Source organism: Dinoponera quadriceps, unplaced genomic scaffold (genome assembly GCF_001313825.1).
Source record: "Dinoponera quadriceps isolate SergipeBrazil2010 unplaced genomic scaffold, ASM131382v1 scaffold113, whole genome shotgun sequence".
Lineage (NCBI taxonomy): Eukaryota > Metazoa > Arthropoda > Insecta > Hymenoptera > Formicidae > Dinoponera > Dinoponera quadriceps.
Window position 1 is genome coordinate 3515426 of NW_014554899.1, and position 19747 is coordinate 3535172.

The following is a 19747-nucleotide window of genomic DNA, read 5'->3' on the forward strand; positions in this document are numbered from 1 at the left end:
AAAACGTTTGTTTTCATTTTTTGTGATAGTTTTAATAAATAATTTTTACTTATTACTTATTTATTGCATTCACATACATATGCATCTATTTAGCCCTGCTTACGGTAATTTTTGCATTAAAACTGAAAGAGATACAACGTCAAGTATTTTTTTTTAATTGAAGTTATTATCATATCTAATCGATAACGATCATTATAGTGTCGAGTGAAAACAGTTTCTTTTATCAATACAGTAACGCCATCACTATATAATTCTCGTAAGCTCCAAAGCATGATACACCAGTGATCTTCTGACGATCAGTTCTACTTTCATTCTCAGTAATATACAATGTGTCAACAATTTAAACAAGGGCATTAATAATACTTCCGAATCTCAACAACGAATCTCGACAAGAAAAATAGTTTAATAGCATTCTAATTAGTTCGGGCGATGCTTCGGGTTCCTCTTTAAGTTATGGATGACTCATTAAGTTAAAACGTAACTTGTCTCTCGCCTAGGTTCTAATAAAAGAAGAAAGAGAAATTGGAAAATACGAAGAAACTTTTGTTGAGAGGGCAGTGACACGTTAATCGACCTTATTAATTCCGTTCAATTAATTTCGCTAACCGTTTCAATAACGATCATTTTTCACAATTAGATTGTGCTAATTTACAAGTCACACCCGGCGACATCGATTTGCAGAGGAAATAGGATCGTGCGCAAAATTCTGCGGCCTCACGCGGAACGAATCTAAATATCTCCCGGTGCGTAAAATTCCGTTTGGTAGTAAATATCGCGTGCCTAAAATACCAAACGATGTAAATGTGTTGACTTCACGGGGAACGATTATAAATAACTACATCCGCATTTATATCTCTTTCTGATTTTTCTGCTGGCCGATAACATAACGATATGCGAATAGCAAACAAATTATTTCGGATTAGTACAACATCCAATGGTAAAATCCAATCGCGACACCAATCAGAGGATCTGATTTAAGACATCTAATTGGCCCTTTTCTGATTAAAATTGGCCATCATGCAGGCATCACTTTGCCACGTGGGCATTTATCGCGAGACCGCGTTTAAATCTCTCTATTCTTATAGTTGAAAAAATAGAGAGAAAGGGAGGAAAATTATATAATGGCTAACAGCTGATAATTCTATTACCAAGATTTTTTACAAGTGAGGCATCCACATGGTGTGACGCGTTCGCCGTACGCGAAAATTATTTCCGACATTTTGAAGAATCATCAAATTACACATATGTTCCTGTTCTTATCTTTTCGTCGTATTTATCAGTTTAACGAGCAACATCGAACATCAACGGTATCTCACTATATATCATATAAAACGCTCCACGCTATCAGTCACTTAAATTTCGCAAACGGGGCGCGAAAACTTCACCCTTGACCTCCCTCAAAGGTGACAACTATCTTTCAAGAGTATTCCCACTGGCACGTAGGCGCGATTAATTTCCCGATATGATACGAGCGAATTTTTCCCCGCGTGGGGAACGTTTATCGGATCGAAGCTTGTGCGGTTATCAGTGAAACCGAAACGATCGCCGGCCGGTTTCACGCGCGGACTCGGAGGAATCAGGTCGATGGTGAGTACACCACCTTAAGTAAGCCGAAGGCGGCTGATGATGTCGCCAGACGATGACGTCGTACTCGATAAGTTGCTCTCGAATGGGGAACCGGCCGGGTGGGGCCTATTGGTCTCGAGTCGCTTCCACAGGCTACACACTCAGTGTGAAAGTGGCTGTAGGCCGGTGCGCACGTTGATCACAGGCCTTGAAGAGAGACTCCGGGGTCCTGTTCGACCTCAGTCTCTCTCTTTTCCCCGCTCCGCGCCCCGGCGATGTTCCACGAACGACTTCGGTGTCTGGAGGTGTGATGGAAAGTTGAGCAGTGCGCGAAAAATCGACGATGCTGTGCCACGCGTTATCCCGTGCCTCGCTGCTCGTGTTGGTCGCTCTGCTGCTCGCAACACTCCAAGGTAATTAATGCGACGCGTACCAAGAGGCGCACCCGCTCCCGCACGTACCTGTCATCCGTGCGAGGAGATTCATCGGTGAAGCGAAACGCGCGTAACGCGCGGTCACGTGGTCCCGACGATTGAGTCACATTTATTGGTGTCGCGATTGGATTTTACCTGCGTTGCGTGGCACGACGACGTGAAGGCACGCTCATCAGCGAATGCCGATCTGCCGGCTCGAAAGCTGAGTGTGCGCTAAGCGAACGAACAGTGAATGCGAACTTTCGTTGTTACAATTTGGAAAATGTGCACAACACGGCAAATCCGGAAGTCTCGATTTGCTCATTGGGTGGTTTATCAAAGAAAGTTTGCGCGCGTTTAAACGCGAATATACACAATTCTTAGTAAACATTCGCTTCTGTTCGTCCTTCGTTCGCCAAGTATATATACTTACACGGGGGGAGGGGGATATTGTGGTCAAAATTAGCAGCAAATCTTGTAATATTGGACCGTACTGGAATTATGACTGGAATTATTATGTGTGTAGTAATCTTTAGCTCAATGATATATACAATGAAGTATATCACGAAAGATTACAACACAGATTATAATTTTAATTATAATTCCGGTGTGGTCCAACATTACAAAATTTTGCGGTAATTTTTACCGCAATGTTTCCTCCGTGCACCTTAACAGCGTCCCGGCGATCTCCAAATCGTCCGGAGGACATCGAACTTGCTCGAGAATGCTGAGTGGATCGACTTGTGTTCCTTTGTGTTTTAAGACGCGACGAAGCTCTGTTGGATGATTCGGATACGAGATCTTGCAACTCTTTTCGTGGTATCTTCGCGATCTTGCGAAACAAACATCTCGATGGGTCATGTTAATGTCACCGACACACAGCGACTGTGTTTCCGTCGAACTCAGTGCTCTTTCGTACGTATCTGATGATCAGTCGTAGTTTCGTAACTTAACGAGAACATTTCTCAGCGATGAATGTCCCCTCCGCGTGAGCACGATTGGAATGTATTTATTGGCATTGAGAACATTATCAGGCAATGGACTGTAGTCGTGATTGTTTCTCTCGCTCCGTTTCGTATCTGTTGAATGGACGTCTTTTCTTTCGCCTAATGTCTTTTCAAAATTGCTCACTCAAAAGTTCTTCCTTTGAATCTGCGCTTCTCTCCATGTTCAACACAGTTTTTCATTATCAAGTGCTCGATTTGATACTGACGTTTCAAAAACGACTGAATTGAACACTGCTCTTGGGAATGTTAGCCTGGAGCTGTATCACTGCATAGAAACGACCTTTTAACCAGATTTGAGAACAAATTTGTAGAAAAAGTCCGTGAAAAAAGGGACCGGATACGAATAAAACAAAGGGACCTATCTAGGTGCCGACTGACCGCATTTCCGCATCAACCGACCGTAACCGGTTTTACTCAAAAAGTAGTAGCTCCGGCATTTATAGGAATTTTGGCCTACAAATTTGAGCAAATATCTTAGATGAATCATACTTTCGAATAATTATTTATAATTTCGAATAGTAAATACTTTTGAAAAATTGCCGGCTATGACAATCGCTGTGACAAATATAAGCGACGATATTTGAGGATCTATTTTCGAATATCGCGAGCAGAAGAATTAGTGCGACCAGATAACACGAGTTATCTGGCTATCAAAAGTCACATTAATTTACCGTTTAATTAATTAGATGTGTAATAATCCTCAGTATCACTTCTTGGAAATTCGTTTTATATAAGCGTGTAAATAGTGCCATCTTCATAGACGAAATGGTCGAGTAGCTTTTATTGTGAATAGTGGAGTACACGTGAATGGAAAGACTACCACGTGAATCACGATTCATTGAGCCAATGAATAGCAAACCTTTCTTATCTGTGTTAATCTCGTAGGTCATTTTCATTGCCGAAACGATTACACATATACTTCCGTGAAATGTGAATAACAGTGAATAAGAATGATATCGACAGATGAAGATCGACAAATACATTAAATGTATTTCATAGAATATCACACAACGAATATTAAGCCATAATATTATTTTTGTGAAATAAAATAATTCTTATCATCTAAATATATGTGGATTTCGAGAAGATATCTTTAATAAGATATCCTTTCTCTCTCAACATTCATATATAATGTTATAATATGTTATAATATATTTGTCTATTGTTATGCATATTTCAACGTTAAAGCGAATATTTTAATGCAATAGTACATTACATGACGCAAAATACATCTGACAAACGAATAACAGAAGTTAAAAAATCATTAATAAAATTTATAACTTTTTTCCCCGTTTTTTCATCTTGTATCATTCTTGAAACAAAATTTAAAAGTTTCTGTGTAAGGCCATAATCGTACTTATACTTAGTGTCAATAATAATAATACTACTTTTGTATGACGGCGCTTTGAATTCTTTAACAACTTTTCATGTTTGGCAATATCTTGTACTTCAGAAAAAATTCTCTAAAATAAACGTGGGGTCGGAGATCAAATTACTTTCGGTTTCGCAAATCGAATCGACGTAATGACTAACGATTATCGGTATCACCCCACAAATTGCGTTAACCATATCATCAATTATCAACGAAAGAGGAAAATGGCTCCACGTGTTGTTGTCGTATATATCTAACATTCATTGCGCGTACTTCTAACGTATTTATAGAGATGATTATCGATTGTCTTTCAGCGGCACGTCCATCGAATTGGACCTATTTTTCCGCATGGCGTTCTAATAAGTGACGATAATTTTATTATGTCGTCTAGCAACACACGATCGAATACGCGCAATTAAGGTCACATGACGACATGGTTCATAAAAATCATAATGAACGGCAAGAGCGGAGTCATCTCCGAGATGCGTCGCGTCGTATGCGGAGAGAAAAGAATAACCGTCGATGATATTGGTTACATTTGGTGCGCGTCACGCCTGGCTGCATTAGTCATTTCGTTTGTGTAATAAGTGCTTCTTTCTTTGATGACTCCTCATGCAAAATATCCCAGCGAATACAAAAAAGCGCGATGTTATTGTAACTAACATTCTCGTGACGCAAACTTTTTGTTGCACTGCTCCTTCGACGAACTGTCGTTAATTATAGAACTCACATCAAATGGATGTAAGTATATTATTTGTAAAATAAGGAGGTAAGAAAGGAGACAATTCTTATGAACTATCGTAATGTGCGTTAAAAGGAATAACGACAGGTGATCGTTATTATACGTTCTTCCCGCAACACAAAGACCTGGACACTTGAGTCTTTCGTCTTGCTGCAGCTTCACCACGATCGAAATTAATGCACGGTAATTAAGCGAGTACTTCTCTTCATAAATGGCGCGCTACTCTGTGCTGTCGTGCTTCAAACTCGCAAATATGAGGCCATTCGCTCGATCTTCTCAGTTACGAGAAGAAATAAAAGCAATTCAGAATGGAACTTTCAAAATGTCGCAATGAATCGAATTAATATATAATATAATTTAATAATATAATATAATTATATAATTATAATATAATTTAAAATAATTTAATCGAAAATGCTATGATAAATTACTAATAATGAATAATAAGCTAAAGTTATAATGTAAACGGTAATAATATCAAATAAAACGTACAAGAGAAAACACACGTTTTTATCGCTCTGTAAATCAATAAAATATCCATCTATTAATTTATTTTATTTTATAACACGTTTATCTTCGCAAGCAACTTTTTGATATTTTAACTTTCTAATATTTTAAACGATACAAGGACAAATTCCACTAATGCGTTAGCGTCATTTCAATACGATTTACACATAATCTTCCGTATTGTGTTTACATACATGACGCTGCAAAGATTACACGAGCATATCTGTAATAAACCTCCTGTTCCGCCGCTCGCGACGGACAATTCCGTTTACAGTGAATTATTACATAGTTAACTTCATCGATGTACATTGTAAATCCCCGGTTCTCGCGTTCTCTGTTTGGCACGGCCTCCGCGACAAGCAAGCTTGCTGATAATGTTGTGGCATTATCAGGAGAGGAAAGAAAGGACTTCCTTCCTAGTCACGATCGTATTTGCGCAGAAACACTAACGGCACGTGCGCCCTTCTGCAGAAGAGTAACGAGGAGGGCCAGATAAAGCCAATCATCCGCAGGACATTGCGGCTTACAGCGATGTTTCTCTCTAAACTGCTAACCATATGTTCCCGTCTGTTGTTGCGATATGCGGGGATTTGCCAATAGTCGCGTTCTTTCGGCAGAAGTGGAATTTCCAATCTTTGTGAGATGACACAATCTATAAAAATAATTTTGCATATCGGTACTAGCAAGTGATAACAAGTTCAGGAATCAGAAACATTGCAGCTGCACGACAAATTATTTGTATATTATTATTTGTATATAATAAAGCAATATTATAGGCTCTAAATAAACGAATCATCTTTTTCCTATTTATGTAAACAAAAAAATCAATAATATGGAGCCAATGCATGGAACTTATAGTACAGTAATGAAATAAATTTTGACTAAATATCTTAAAATACATACAGAAAAATATATATTGCATTCATGTAAATGTTACTCGTTTGAAGTATTTCATAAGTTTATACATTCACAAGTATATATAAGTACATAAGTTATATGTAATTCATCATAAGTTCATAGGCGTTTAATTTTCTTACTCAAAATATATTCCGAAACCTGTTAAGTTTAGTATTTCTATTAAGAATATTGAATTCCAACAAATTTTGGTTTATATTTATTTAAATTAACTGAATTTAATTTTTCTTCGATAAAATTTACAATATTCTTGAAACGGGAATCGATTTTTCGCTTGAATACGTAACAATGAGCCTTTGTAAAATTTGTGATAAATATATTTTAAGATTATTATCCAGAAAAAAAAATATTTTCTCGAAAAAAACTATTACTTAAAAGAAGGAAAGTAAAGTGGATGCTGTAGCAGCTTTTCTTAGCAATAGATATTTTTCTCTATGTGCAAAGAAAAAATTTAACTACAATATTACTATCAATACATGTCCAAACGTTTTGGTCCTTATTCGGACTCTCTTAAGTGGAACCGATCAATACTGAAACATCGTATAGAATATGCGACAGTAAACAATATCAAGGTAAATAGATAAAAGCAAAGAATCAAGCGAAGAAGTCACTTAACAACAGCGGTCCCCACTGAAATAAAATATACACATATTTGTGATAACTTGTATAATATTAAACGAAAAAAAATTCGAATGTAAAAGTTTTGGAAATGTTGGTTGAAATGAAATTTGTTTCATTATTGCATTATTCCGTGCATATTGCAAATTCCGTATATCCGTTTTTGACCTTTATTATTATATTTACATTGATTTGTTTGCGTTTTCGATAGATCAGTTCGATTTCGTGAGGCGTTGAATTCAAATTAATCACGAGCAAATTGTTTTACTCTTGTGTTTCAGTGTCGGACGGCTTGAAACCGGTCATCTGGCCGAAGGAAAAAGAACTTTGGATAAATGAAGGAGATTTTTTAGAAATTAAATGCACCGGCAACACTCCGATCAAGTTTACTTACCCACAAACCATAATCAACAAAGTCAGTATATATATTTTGCGCACTGTCAAACTTGTTAAGATAGGTTATGTCTGATGTTAATCATTGGTTGCGTAATCGAAATGCCGGCGTGTCTGCCGGCGTGTCTTACCTGACAGATGTGGGAAATGTTTTAACGAAAATGCCTTATAAAAATTATATAATTCGAGAAAAGATGATATTTTTTTTAATTATACTAGTCAACAAATAAAAATGTTTGTTTTTGGTAAAACTTTTTGGTGTTTTGAAACAAATAAGGTGATTCTTAATCATTTTTACGCGCTAAATACAAAAATAAAAACTCTGTAGCACGTACAGCTGTTGAAATATTTATAAGGGGACGTCATTCTTGATAGAAATATCTATTTATCTTTCTTCAATCACTTTTACATCGCCGAAATGGATTTAAAGTTTTTTTTTACACATCACTTTTACATTGCGAGATGGATTTAGATTGAGGTCAGTCCCAACAGATTATACAAAAATGATGTGCCACGACTTTTTGAATATCAGATATGAAAAACAGAGTTAACAGGGAAGCACAAAATATAGGTTTTACCAAAGTTACTGAGTCGTTGTCAAGTTATCTTGTCGACCAGTGTTATCGAACACGTTCTATACTGTGTGGATCACCGATAGCTAAACTTTTCGTTCAGGACGTTTGATAATTTGGCTCTAAAACATAATCGTTAAATACTTTAATAATATTGATAATCATTTTTATTTTATAATTATTTATTATTTATATTTTTATCAATTATTTATACTTTGATAATTATTATGAGACACATGTTATTCGATAAATAATATTTAACTCACAATTGACAACGTGGATCACCAGTGACTAACGTGACCCAAATGACAAGTAACATAAAATTGTTCCGGCATTAATTTTAACTAACATTAAAAATCGATCTTTGCTTTGATATCGCGGAAAAGAGCGCGGCGGGTGTACATGTTAAATTTCACGTTATTGTACTTGGTCAGGTGAACACTTCGGAAACGAGAACGACCGAGAATGAAGAGGACGGAGTTTTCAGGTACATCTTACAACGGCCGTCGACCATTTTCGGCGACACTGGCTGGTACAGTTGTGCCGACACAAGTGTGGAGATCATTTCGGATAACTATGAGGATCCCGAGGTTAACTGGCTATACGTTTACGTGAGATGTAAGATCGATCGCGTATGTTTCGCTTATCCTCATCGCCTATCAATGACGAGCGTTCTCATTTCCCCATGTCAATCCTACCTTCGTACGTGCGTATTCGCGTTCTTCGCGCGTTCACTCGACATTGCGTTGCAGCCAATACAAGCTTCTTCGTGGAGAATGAGCTGCTCCCCTATTTGGAGATGGTCACCGGTGAAGACGTCGTGATATCGTGCAGACCCACATCGCCGGACATGAATGTCACCTTCGATATAGTGAGTAACGATATGTTAACGAACGATTCTCTGAATAAAGCAGAAAGTGACGACGACGTCGAAATGACGTCAAGATGATGAGAAAATAAACGAAAAGTGAATTTTTATAATAATGTTTGGCGGGCCGGCCAGCCACTTGAGGAGGTCCAACTGCACCGCCTCGCAAAATTTTCTCTCGTTAATTAATAATTAATTAATAATTAATTTAACTCAATTGTCCAATGTGACGTAAGCGGTCAGGACTTAGCTGCCTGGCCGAATATCTGATGCTCTCAATAACGACGCGTTATTGATTCGTAGGACGAGTCAATCGAGGAAAGAATAAAGAGCAGATCGTGGTACGATCCGAAAATTGGTCTCACTATTAAAAACGTTACGGTGAAAGACAGTGGCGACATCACGTGCATAATAAGGATGGACGATGTGGAGCAGGATATCACTTACACGTTGAGCGTGCAACGTAAGTACTGTTCCTTCTCCTTCCACCCCGAGGGTTTCAGAGGTGTTAATTTAGCTGCATGTTTTAAGACGTCGCGCGCGTCACGTGTGACCAATTGAAATTTAACGACAAAAGTCAACTGTTGTTCCTTAATAACGATGCAAATTGCTCATTCAGGAAAGCACACTTTGCCGCAACCGATCATCCACGATGAGAATCTGCGTCACGTTACACGTGGCGAAAATCTCCACGTCAACTGCACCGTGGAAGTAGACAAATCGTTGCGATACTTATTCGATTGGAAGAAACAGCCAGTGGTACGTTGCTTTCAGCTTCGCATTGCGAAAGAAATACGTCGGAAGAAAAGAGACACGTTTTTTGACATTTCGGATGTTAAACGGCACACAGAGAAAAATATCACTTTATTGCTAAGAAAAACGATTACATACTTCAGTTTCCTTCTTTTAAGAAATATATCTTCAATAGAGAATATTTTCTTCATAATAGTCTTAAACTATACACATTACAAACTTTTGAGCTCATTATCACTTGAGAGAAGAATTTTCTATTTTCTTTTCAAGAATATTATAAAACTTTTAAAAGGGAAAGTTCAATTCGTTAAATTAGATTAATTTGAATAGGCACACAGAAGCTTTGTTTCAATTTAATATTATTAATTGAAGTACTAAACTTGCCAGAATTCAGAATAAACTTTGAATAAATTTGATGTTTTTGATGAATTTACGATATATTCGCTATATACTATATATAACTTATAAATAAATACTATATACTATATTATATATAACTTATAAATATGTAACATTTATTTTTTGAACGTAGTATGTATTTTAATGTGTGCAATTTTAGACGAGTCAAGTGAATTAAGTTCTCTCAACCAAATGTATATTTCTCCGTCCCTCTGAAGATTCAGAGAGCGAATTATAAAATCTCGGAGTACGAGTGTGATATGAGCTAATAATAAAATGACCCTGCTTGAGTAACTTGATTGAGCTGATAATAACAAAACTGCCGTGCACACATCGTAAATCCGTGTACTCGGCTACCGACAACGAAATTCTTTGATCGACGTCGATTATACGGGCTTGTTCGACTGGATGATCGCGAAGTTTACTCATTGAAAATGCAGGCCAGCTGATACACGGATTCTCGTGCGCGATATTTTAACATATACACGGGCCTCTTTCATCGTGCGTGATCGAAATGTTAATTAAGAGAGTGTTTAGATATTGGATAAGGAGAGAGTTTTCTATTTAGTTATAATTTAATTATATTTTAATTACGATGCCATACACACACATACATACACACACAACATAACACTTACGTAACTTACGTCACTCGTGCACGCACGATTTATTCGCTTGTAGAATAGCAGCAGAATAAGCATTAAGGAATTTGAAAGAAGACTTGACAAGGGTTATCAAGAGGTAACGCGTCAGATGACGATACTTAACGTAACGGACAAGGATGCGGGGGAATACGAATGCTACATTCTGTCGAATCGCGAGACTAAGAACGCGACGAAGATTATTACGATACATGGTTAGTCTACTGCTTTTGATTCGGGGATTATCACGATAAAAGAATATGGACGGTGCTACTTATTAATATTAATTATTATCGATTAATATTGTATTTTAACATTAATATGTAAAAGTATCACATGCCTCGGCAACGATCAATTCAAATTGAAGTCATGGAATTTTCACGTATATTTTTACGTACACTTTTTTTAATACGTACACTTTTTTTAATACGAATTTATACGTACACTTTCGTACTTGCAAGTCAATCGTAATCGTGTCTTGCAATTTTAGATCCTGAAGTGAGATTCATTAATCTCACGACCCAAAGTACCGAACAACGTTATCTGGCAGAGAAAAACGAGCAGATACAATGGGTCGTTTACGTCGACGGATACCCTAAGCCTGTGATACAATGGTACAAATTCTTACGGCATGCTGGAAAATTCGCGCGAATTAAATGATCAGTATTTTGCTCTTTAGTATGCGCGAATGCGTATTAGCGCGCAAAATCGGTTGATACAATATAACAAATCTTGATATTAAAAATGTATATTTTAATATATATTTCAAGATACACTGTTTCATTGTTGTTTTTTGTTATAGGTCCAAACAGAATAACGAGGAAATTCTGAACAGCACGAAGTACACCGTAAGAATACTCCCGAGGTTAACTATGTTGCAGATAAAATCGCTAGTTGTTCTGGACTCGGGAAATTACACCCTTACGGCTAAGAACGACTACATAACCAAAAAGATCAACTTCACGTTGCATGTTCTAGGTATCGAGGCTGCTTTTTGGTATTCAACAGGAAACATGCAATATAGCACCGGCCTAAACCACTTGTTGCTTTCAGCTAAGCCGCTCACCATGTTGTACAATATCGCAACTTATTATGCACCCAACCAGACCGTGAATTTGTTTTGCGACGTGGCGGCTTTCCCGTCGCCAAATATAACGTGGAATTTCATCAAATGCCCCCAATATCCTTCGCGTATAAATTCAACAACCGTGCAACTGACGGTGAGTGTAACTTCATATCCGTCTCATTCGATAAATATTTGTATTCGTATATTGTGCAACGAAAAGCTTTCTCGTATTTTACAGAATGTGGTGGAAAGCGCACGGAACGATGTTGAGTTGACATTGGAGGTCAAAATGACGATCGAAATGACGGGAGTGTTGATGTGCGAGGCCTGCAACATCAGGGGCTGCGAAACCTCGACTGAAGTCATCTTTGTTTCCGGTATGATATATTTTTTCTCTTGCCCGCAATTAATATAAGTGACTGAGTTATACTTCCTAAGCGGCAAGAATTAAAATCCATCAGAAAATAACTATGCCGAGAAAACAGATAGCACTGATGTTTCTTTTGCTTCCTATCGCGTGAATTCCACAGACGGAATAGGTGCTTTCGCCATCATCCCGCCAGAAGAGCCGGTGACGAAAGGCGATAACGTGGAACTGATATGCGCGGTTTCCGTATATAACTATACAGAGGAAATATCATGGACGAATCAGAAGGACGAGCCTATCGAAGAAACAGGTAATTAGTAAGAAGAGAGGAGATCGAGATTTGAACACACATGATTGGATAAAGTCGAGTCTTTTAAAGAAACCGGATTATTGATGGTTTCTACAGAAGTTGGAAGGAAAGATAAAATTTTCAGCCGAGCATCTACTTTCAGTGGATATACTAAGTGTAACCTTTCTCATTTTCAGAAAGAATTGAGATTATACGTCGTGAGACTCAGTTCACCTATCGGTCGATTTTGAGTATCAATAAGGTTCAAGAATCGGACGCTCAGGATTACATGTGCACCGGAAAATTCATGGCGGAGGACAGTGATCTTCCTGACTCTAGGCTTTACAAATTAGTTGTAAATGGTAATTACATCGTATATATATTTATCTGTCTATAAAAAACCGGATGATATCTTCAGGTATGTGTGTTTTGAGTTCCTGTGTATGTAAATTGAGAGAAATTTAGAGACTTGTCCTGCATAATGTCCTGTATAATTAGAGACTTGTCCTGTATAATTTCAACAGAACACGTGTCGCATGTAAAACGTGGTAAAACTATAAAATGTCCGTTTTACAACGCTGTATTCGCTATTTTTTAATTTTTTCATAACCGACAATACGTATTGTGACTAATTCTTAATGTCGCAGAGCCGGTGCTGCCATTCTTCAGTTTAACCAACATGAACGAGACCGAAAAAAAGTACATCGACGAGGCCGAAAACGGTCGGGAGACGGTAGTTTTGAAATGTATCGCAGATGGATTGCCGAAACCGAAAGTAACATGGTACAAAGTACATGTCGTGTCCTCCTTATTGGCTATCTGTGTTCGGCGAGATTGCGTTCTACATTTCGATCATTATTCCAGGACTACGAGTTGCTGGTGGACGACAATAAAGGACAGTACAACTTCACAAAAAAGCATCAGGAGCTCCACATAAATTACATGTCGCAAACCGATAGTGGAACGTATATGTGTCGTGCCACTAACCGAATAGGCGAGAAGGAAACTTATCAGGAGATTATAGTGAAGAACGGAAAATGTGAATAAAATTTTGATAATTCAGATATTTATTTTAAACTCTCATGGTGTGGAGAAATGTTTGATTTGGCTTTCGGGTTAGTGTCGCATTCTTCGTGGATTTGTCTCCAAAATGTCTTATGAACATTTCAACTCGATTCTTTGGGCAGAGAAACGACCTGAAAGGGATAACATACTTTTAAATTCCTGAAGAAGAAAATCCATGAAGGACGCGACACTAACCCGGAAGTCAAATCAAGTATTTCTCCATTTCGTGGGAGTCTAAAATATATATCTGAATTATCGAATTTTTATCCACATTTCCCGTCCTTTACTATAATAATTTGCTCAAACGGTTCAATAATATATTCACTCACCAAATCATCGTTAGCGAGAGAGCATAAAAAGAAATGTAGAATCCTTCCAGGGCAGCAACACGAAATAATATTAACAACTTCGTTAGCGATTGTGGCTATCCTCTTCCTGATTTTCGCGGTCTTCTCCACAATAAAGATCCGCCGTAACAAGGTAAATTGCTCTACGCTTTTTTGTTTTTTACACTTGGTGCAAAAACGCACGTAAAAAAGACGTTACATGATGTCGAGTTGCGAGGAAACTCTCATACAAACGTAAAACTAACGAGCTAATTTGTAAGTGAAAAACGATTTGTCTCACGCAGATAATGAAGAAAGAATTGATGGAAGCGGGTCTGATGCACTTCGAGGAAGGCGCCTTGGAGTGTCTGAATCCAGACTTGACGGTCGACGATCAAGCGGAGTTACTTCCTTATGATAAGAAGTGGGAATTTCCGAGAGAACGATTAAAGCTCGGTAAGAAAGCGGCCATTTTACTGCTGTCCGGTTATCAATCGCAACGCAGTGCTTGTTCCGTTTAACGCTGTAGAGTAAACATTTGGATAGCCGTTATGTGTAATGTTCCGATTATTAATCTCCCAGGGAAACAACTGGGCAGCGGTGCGTTCGGGGTGGTGATGAAGGCGGAAGCGCAAGGGATATGCTCGAGCGAATCCGTCACCACTGTCGCGGTGAAGATGGTACGGCGAACCACCGATCCGACTTACGTTCGAGCGCTCGCCAGCGAACTGAAGATCATGGTACATCTCGGCAAGCATCTCAATGTCGTTAATCTTCTCGGCGCGTGCACGAAGAATATCTCTAAACGTACGTATCGCCGGAACGATCCGCGCCGTTACGTCAATTATTGAATTTTTGGGTTAAAGAGAAGAGGAACTCGGGTTTACACGTCGATGAAGAAATCGGTCGAAATCGTGTGGAAATCAATGTTCGATTTAATATTTGTGAGACTTCATCACGATATCTAGAAGATATTATATAGATGTTGATGATCCGGTCGTTATTTAGTTTACACCCGCATAAAATTGATATATGGATGTAACGATTCGACTTGGATATGTCATCGACCGGTCGACGTCTATACGATGTCTTCTACATATCATAGATAGCTAAGTATCGAGTATATATCGACATGATATTAACAAAATGTCGCCAATGTAGCATCAATCCTCTTTTGCGTCAGTAAAAAACCAATAGTTATCAAATCGAATGGTCTAAAAAATTAACCGATCGACCATCAACTTGTGAACCCGGGAAGAAGGTTGGAAGTGACGATGAAATCGATTGAATTAAATTATTTTGAAGAAGCGCTAATAATCATGAAAATTTGCGTGTTATGACAGGCGAACTCCTGGTGATCGTTGAGTACTGTCGTTTCGGTAACTTGCATAATTATCTCTTGAGACATAGGACGGATTTTGTTAACCAGATCGATCCCAACACTGGAAAGCTCGATAATACCATCGGTTTGGACGTGTTGACGAGAACTGCCAGTATCAATAGTAGTAACAGGTGTGTCTGTCGATCATCATGTTTCAAGTATCACATTATCATCGATCACAACCACATTCTCATTTTATCTTATTAATAGATATAGAATATTTTCTTAACTGCTTCCTAAATCAAAACTGCACTTCAATAAAGCGCCCTGCACACTTTCACGTAGGATCTAATAATAATAGTGAAAGTATTTCGGTGTTGTGTGACATTGTACCGATTGAATTAAGATCGCGGAGAAGAATTAATTAATTCATGTTTATTCACTCGTAATTAAAAGTCTTTTTACGATGAAGTTCTTGCTAACGGAGGACTACTTTTGCGCTTCACTCAAAGTCTCGGGAACTGACTCTAACTCGCCTAACCGCACATATCTTGTGTCCACAAATGTTATCCTGCCGCATGTCGAGTTACGCATACCAACATCTGCTGCATGCGAGGGGCTCTATGGTTTAACAAGGTTCTTCTTTTCTCTTCTGCCCATCCGACAGGATAAAATATGCCGCATTATCCTTTTCTCGCAGTCTTAGTGCAAATTCGGGCATCGATGCGGTGCATTATTGTCCGCAAATTAGCTCGGACTCTCAAGAGATCTGCTTGTCTCCAAACGGCGGCTCTATTCTCAGCAATAACTCATCTCAGCCGGGCTGGCGATCGAATTACCATGGTGACTATAAAGACCACAATCTCAAGCCAATTTGCACTCAGGATCTGTTGTCTTGGGCGTTCCAAGTGGCACGCGGCATGGAATACCTTAGCCAAAGGAAGGTACGTTATTCTGACATGTCAAAGGATATAATACGAATAACTACAAGAAAAGCCTGAGCTTTATATAATATTTTTCGAAATTAATCAATAAACTAGCTGTATGCTGTTCGCAAGTTCAAAGTATCCGGAGTTTTATATATAGAGAAAAAGATGATATTATAGCCCTCCATTTTGTACAATAACATTGTTAATAATCAATATTTTGAATTGAAAGCTCAACGATTACATTCGCTAAAGTGTGACTTAATCGATTCTAAATTCAAAGACATGAAATATTTATGGTAAATACTTATTCGCTCAAAATATTATTTATAAGAGAATATGGCGCATAATACTGTCTTCTTTTCTATGTGAATTCGCGAGATTAGATTTGCGAAACAATATTTTTATCCGCTTCAAATGTGTAAGTGGATATATATATATTTATTTAATACGATTAATATATTAATTGTATGCAGATTGTATGCAAATGTATATACAATTATAATAATATAGTTTCTCTGAAGATTATATGTATATGTTCTCTTCTTAGGTGTTGCACGGTGACCTGGCGGCGAGGAATATCTTGCTCGCAGAGGACAACATAGTAAAAATCTGCGACTTTGGTCTGGCAAAGAGTATGTACAAAGACGGCAATTACGAGAGGAAGGGGGACGGTCCATTGCCCATAAAGTGGATGGCTATCGAGTCGATTAGAGATCGAATCTTCTCCACCCAAAGCGATATATGGTCCTACGGCATAGTGCTCTGGGAGTTCTTCACTTTGGCGGAGACGCCGTATCCCGGCATGGAAGCCGAGAAGCAGTATCAAAAGCTGATCGAGGGCTACAGAATGGAGCAGCCGCAATATGCTATGAGCGACATGTAAGTGAGATTTATTGCCACGACGGAAAATCGGTGTCTCTTACGCGTGATTTCGCATTGTTCACAGCTATGACATAATGCTGCAATGCTGGAAGGCTAAGCCTACTCTGCGACCAAGCTTCACGGACCTCGTTAAAAGCATCGGCGATTTATTGGACGAAAGTGTGAAATCGGTGAGTCACTCCGCATTATTATTTCACACAGATGCGAGAAGAGTCCGCGACTACTCACAGCAAATACTGTAACACTTATAGAGCGCGATGTGAACAACTCATATTCCAAAAATACGATCTTAGAAGATTTTATTCTATTAAATACGCCTGTGAATTGAACGTAAAATTCTCTTCAACTTTTGACCTCGTGAGAATTTTGAGATTTGTAAAGATAATCCAGTAAATATCAATGGTAACATTACATCAATATTATAGCTTCCCACTCAACAATATAAGTGTATAACATGTATTGTATTTAATAGTTACCTTGTTAAGTGAAAGATTTTAATATTTATATAACTTTACTGTTAGTTGATGTTTACTACGAACGAATGGCGATTTCTGTATACATAGAAAATCGTGGAATTTCGGAACAATCGAAATACAGTTATAAGATTAATCAGAAAACCTTTATGTTATACGTATTCTCTTATATTTTACGAATTCTAAGATATTCGCTCGTAATTAAATACACGGAATTAATTACCAGTCGCTTAAACGTACGAGGAAGCATCTGTAAAAAAATGCGCGCTCTAAAAAGGACACAAAGCGTAACACTCTTTATTTTGTGCCGCAGCATTATATCAGCTTGAACACACCTTACATGGACATGAACACCATGATCCTGGAGGGCGGCAAGAACGACTACCTGACGATGATGTCCGCGCCGGATCACGCTGCCCTATCGTCGCCGACGGACTACGTGAACTCGCCGTTCTCGGAGATCGGCACAGACTCCGCGTACTTACGCATGAGTCCCGGCGGTCAGACCGACGAGTCCGGCATATTCAGCCCAAGACCGAACCAGATTCGCACTCACTTCGAGTTCCCGTCGCCCGTGTCGGACTCTGAGGACGCGGTCGAGCAGTCGCCCATGCTCAAGCAGGAACCCGACCCGTATCTGAAGCCGATCAACGTCCAAGAACGGAGAGCCGAGTTCGCGCGGCAGAGGCAGGCGATGAAGGACCAGTTAACCGACCGGCCTGTCGACCGCGATTCTGGCTACTGCAACGCGCCCCGAAATCTACATCTGATCGACCTGGACGATGTGGACGAGAGCGGCACGTCCAAGGAGCAAGCCGACAAGTCGGATTCGCGGAAGATGGACTATCCACCGTCCATCATCAGCACGCAAGACAATTACGTGAACATGCCGAAGCAGAAGAGTGATCTGCGAAACGGCATGCCGGACAGTTTCAGCAATCCCAGCTACGTAATATTGAGCCCCAATACAATGCTGGGTAATTGTGAGATGGACCAACGAGCTTAACCTCAGAGACTCAGTGCGTGTGCTCGCATGCACACATGTGGTCATTTCGAATGCAGGATTCAGAATACGTTGAGTATCCTGTTTGCGTGCCAGGGTGACCTCCCTTACGATTCCTCGTGTCGCAACGCCGATCGCGCCGTCGCAATCGGTATCGTGCGTTGATGCCTGATCTGATACTTCACGAGACGCTTCTCGAGCGATGTGCCATGGCGATTGACGGAGCGCGTCGGAAATGCGTCGGTGAGTAAACGCCAGTCAGTTTGGACGCGAGGGAACGGCTCGATATTAATTGTGACAGTATACCGTTTCATGAATCACGTTCGATTGATAGATACGAGCGTAGCTCCCGATTCTTCGGAATCGATGTTTCGAGTATCGGTGTGATGCACGTGGAAAATGCATCGCGAAAATTCCAAAGGCTTACCGTCGTTATGAACACTTTTCCTCGTTTTGTACGCAAATAAACGATTAATCGCGTTTACTCGACGTACGCAGTGTACCTGTGCACCAATGATTTATTCGTCCCATGGGGAACCAAGCGTAACTGTAAGATTATCATACGTTTTTACCCCTCGTTAGAGGAGGATTCCGGAGGAAGTCGAGGATTCCGAAGTTGAATACTTAATTAGCTTTTAATGCATAACAGAATACCGTGGTCTATAATATTATTATAGACCACGGCATATAGCATATAGCATTAATATGTCACACATAGACACACATACACAAAGTACAACAAAGAATTAGTATGTTTAAAAGCGAGATAAAATATCATGTAATGAGAAAATATGTTATCGGACTTTTTCCATCGATGACATTTTTTCTATTCTTATTTAACAATCTATTTAAAAAGCTATTCCTCTTATCGTGTTTTTCGTAACCCTACTTTAAAATGAAACATTTTTATATCGCGACATGACTATTTTATTTGTCAACTCCTATTTGTTTGCAAGCGTGCGAACTTATGTGGAAGTGAACAATACAGAGACAACATCGGAACACAAATGGACGAGGTCTCGTTAATCTGTACTTAATACTCATAACAAAATGCTATCGATGGAAATTATCCAATTGTTCAATTTTGTATATAGTAAGAAATATACATATATGTGTTTATATATATTTTTAAAATTATATAATATTATATATTGCATTACATAGTATTATATATTCTTATAAAATTATATACATTTATGAATTCCTTATAATATAATATATATATAATATATATATATATATATTATATTATATTATATA

The 19747-nt window shown here is 38.6% G+C and overlaps 1 protein-coding gene across 1 annotated transcript; it reads left to right on the forward strand.

Annotated features, from left to right (window-relative positions):
- Positions 1–1190: 1190 nt before the first annotated feature.
- On the forward strand, positions 1191–19608 carry LOC106742591 (vascular endothelial growth factor receptor 1). Its single transcript, XM_014615707.1, has 23 exons — positions 1191–1979; positions 7422–7555; positions 8540–8723; positions 8858–8976; positions 9277–9436; positions 9593–9732; positions 10807–10981; positions 11257–11380; positions 11569–11744; positions 11820–11986; positions 12071–12209; positions 12363–12509; positions 12686–12850; positions 13136–13278; positions 13353–13527; positions 13933–14033; positions 14185–14335; positions 14462–14686; positions 15223–15391; positions 15868–16144; positions 16677–17008; positions 17076–17181; positions 17798–19608. Exons 1-23 carry the CDS (start codon positions 1910–1912, stop codon positions 18488–18490), a joined length of 4272 nt encoding a protein of 1423 aa, XP_014471193.1. The 5' UTR covers positions 1191–1909; the 3' UTR covers positions 18491–19608.
- Positions 19609–19747: the final 139 nt, after the last annotated feature.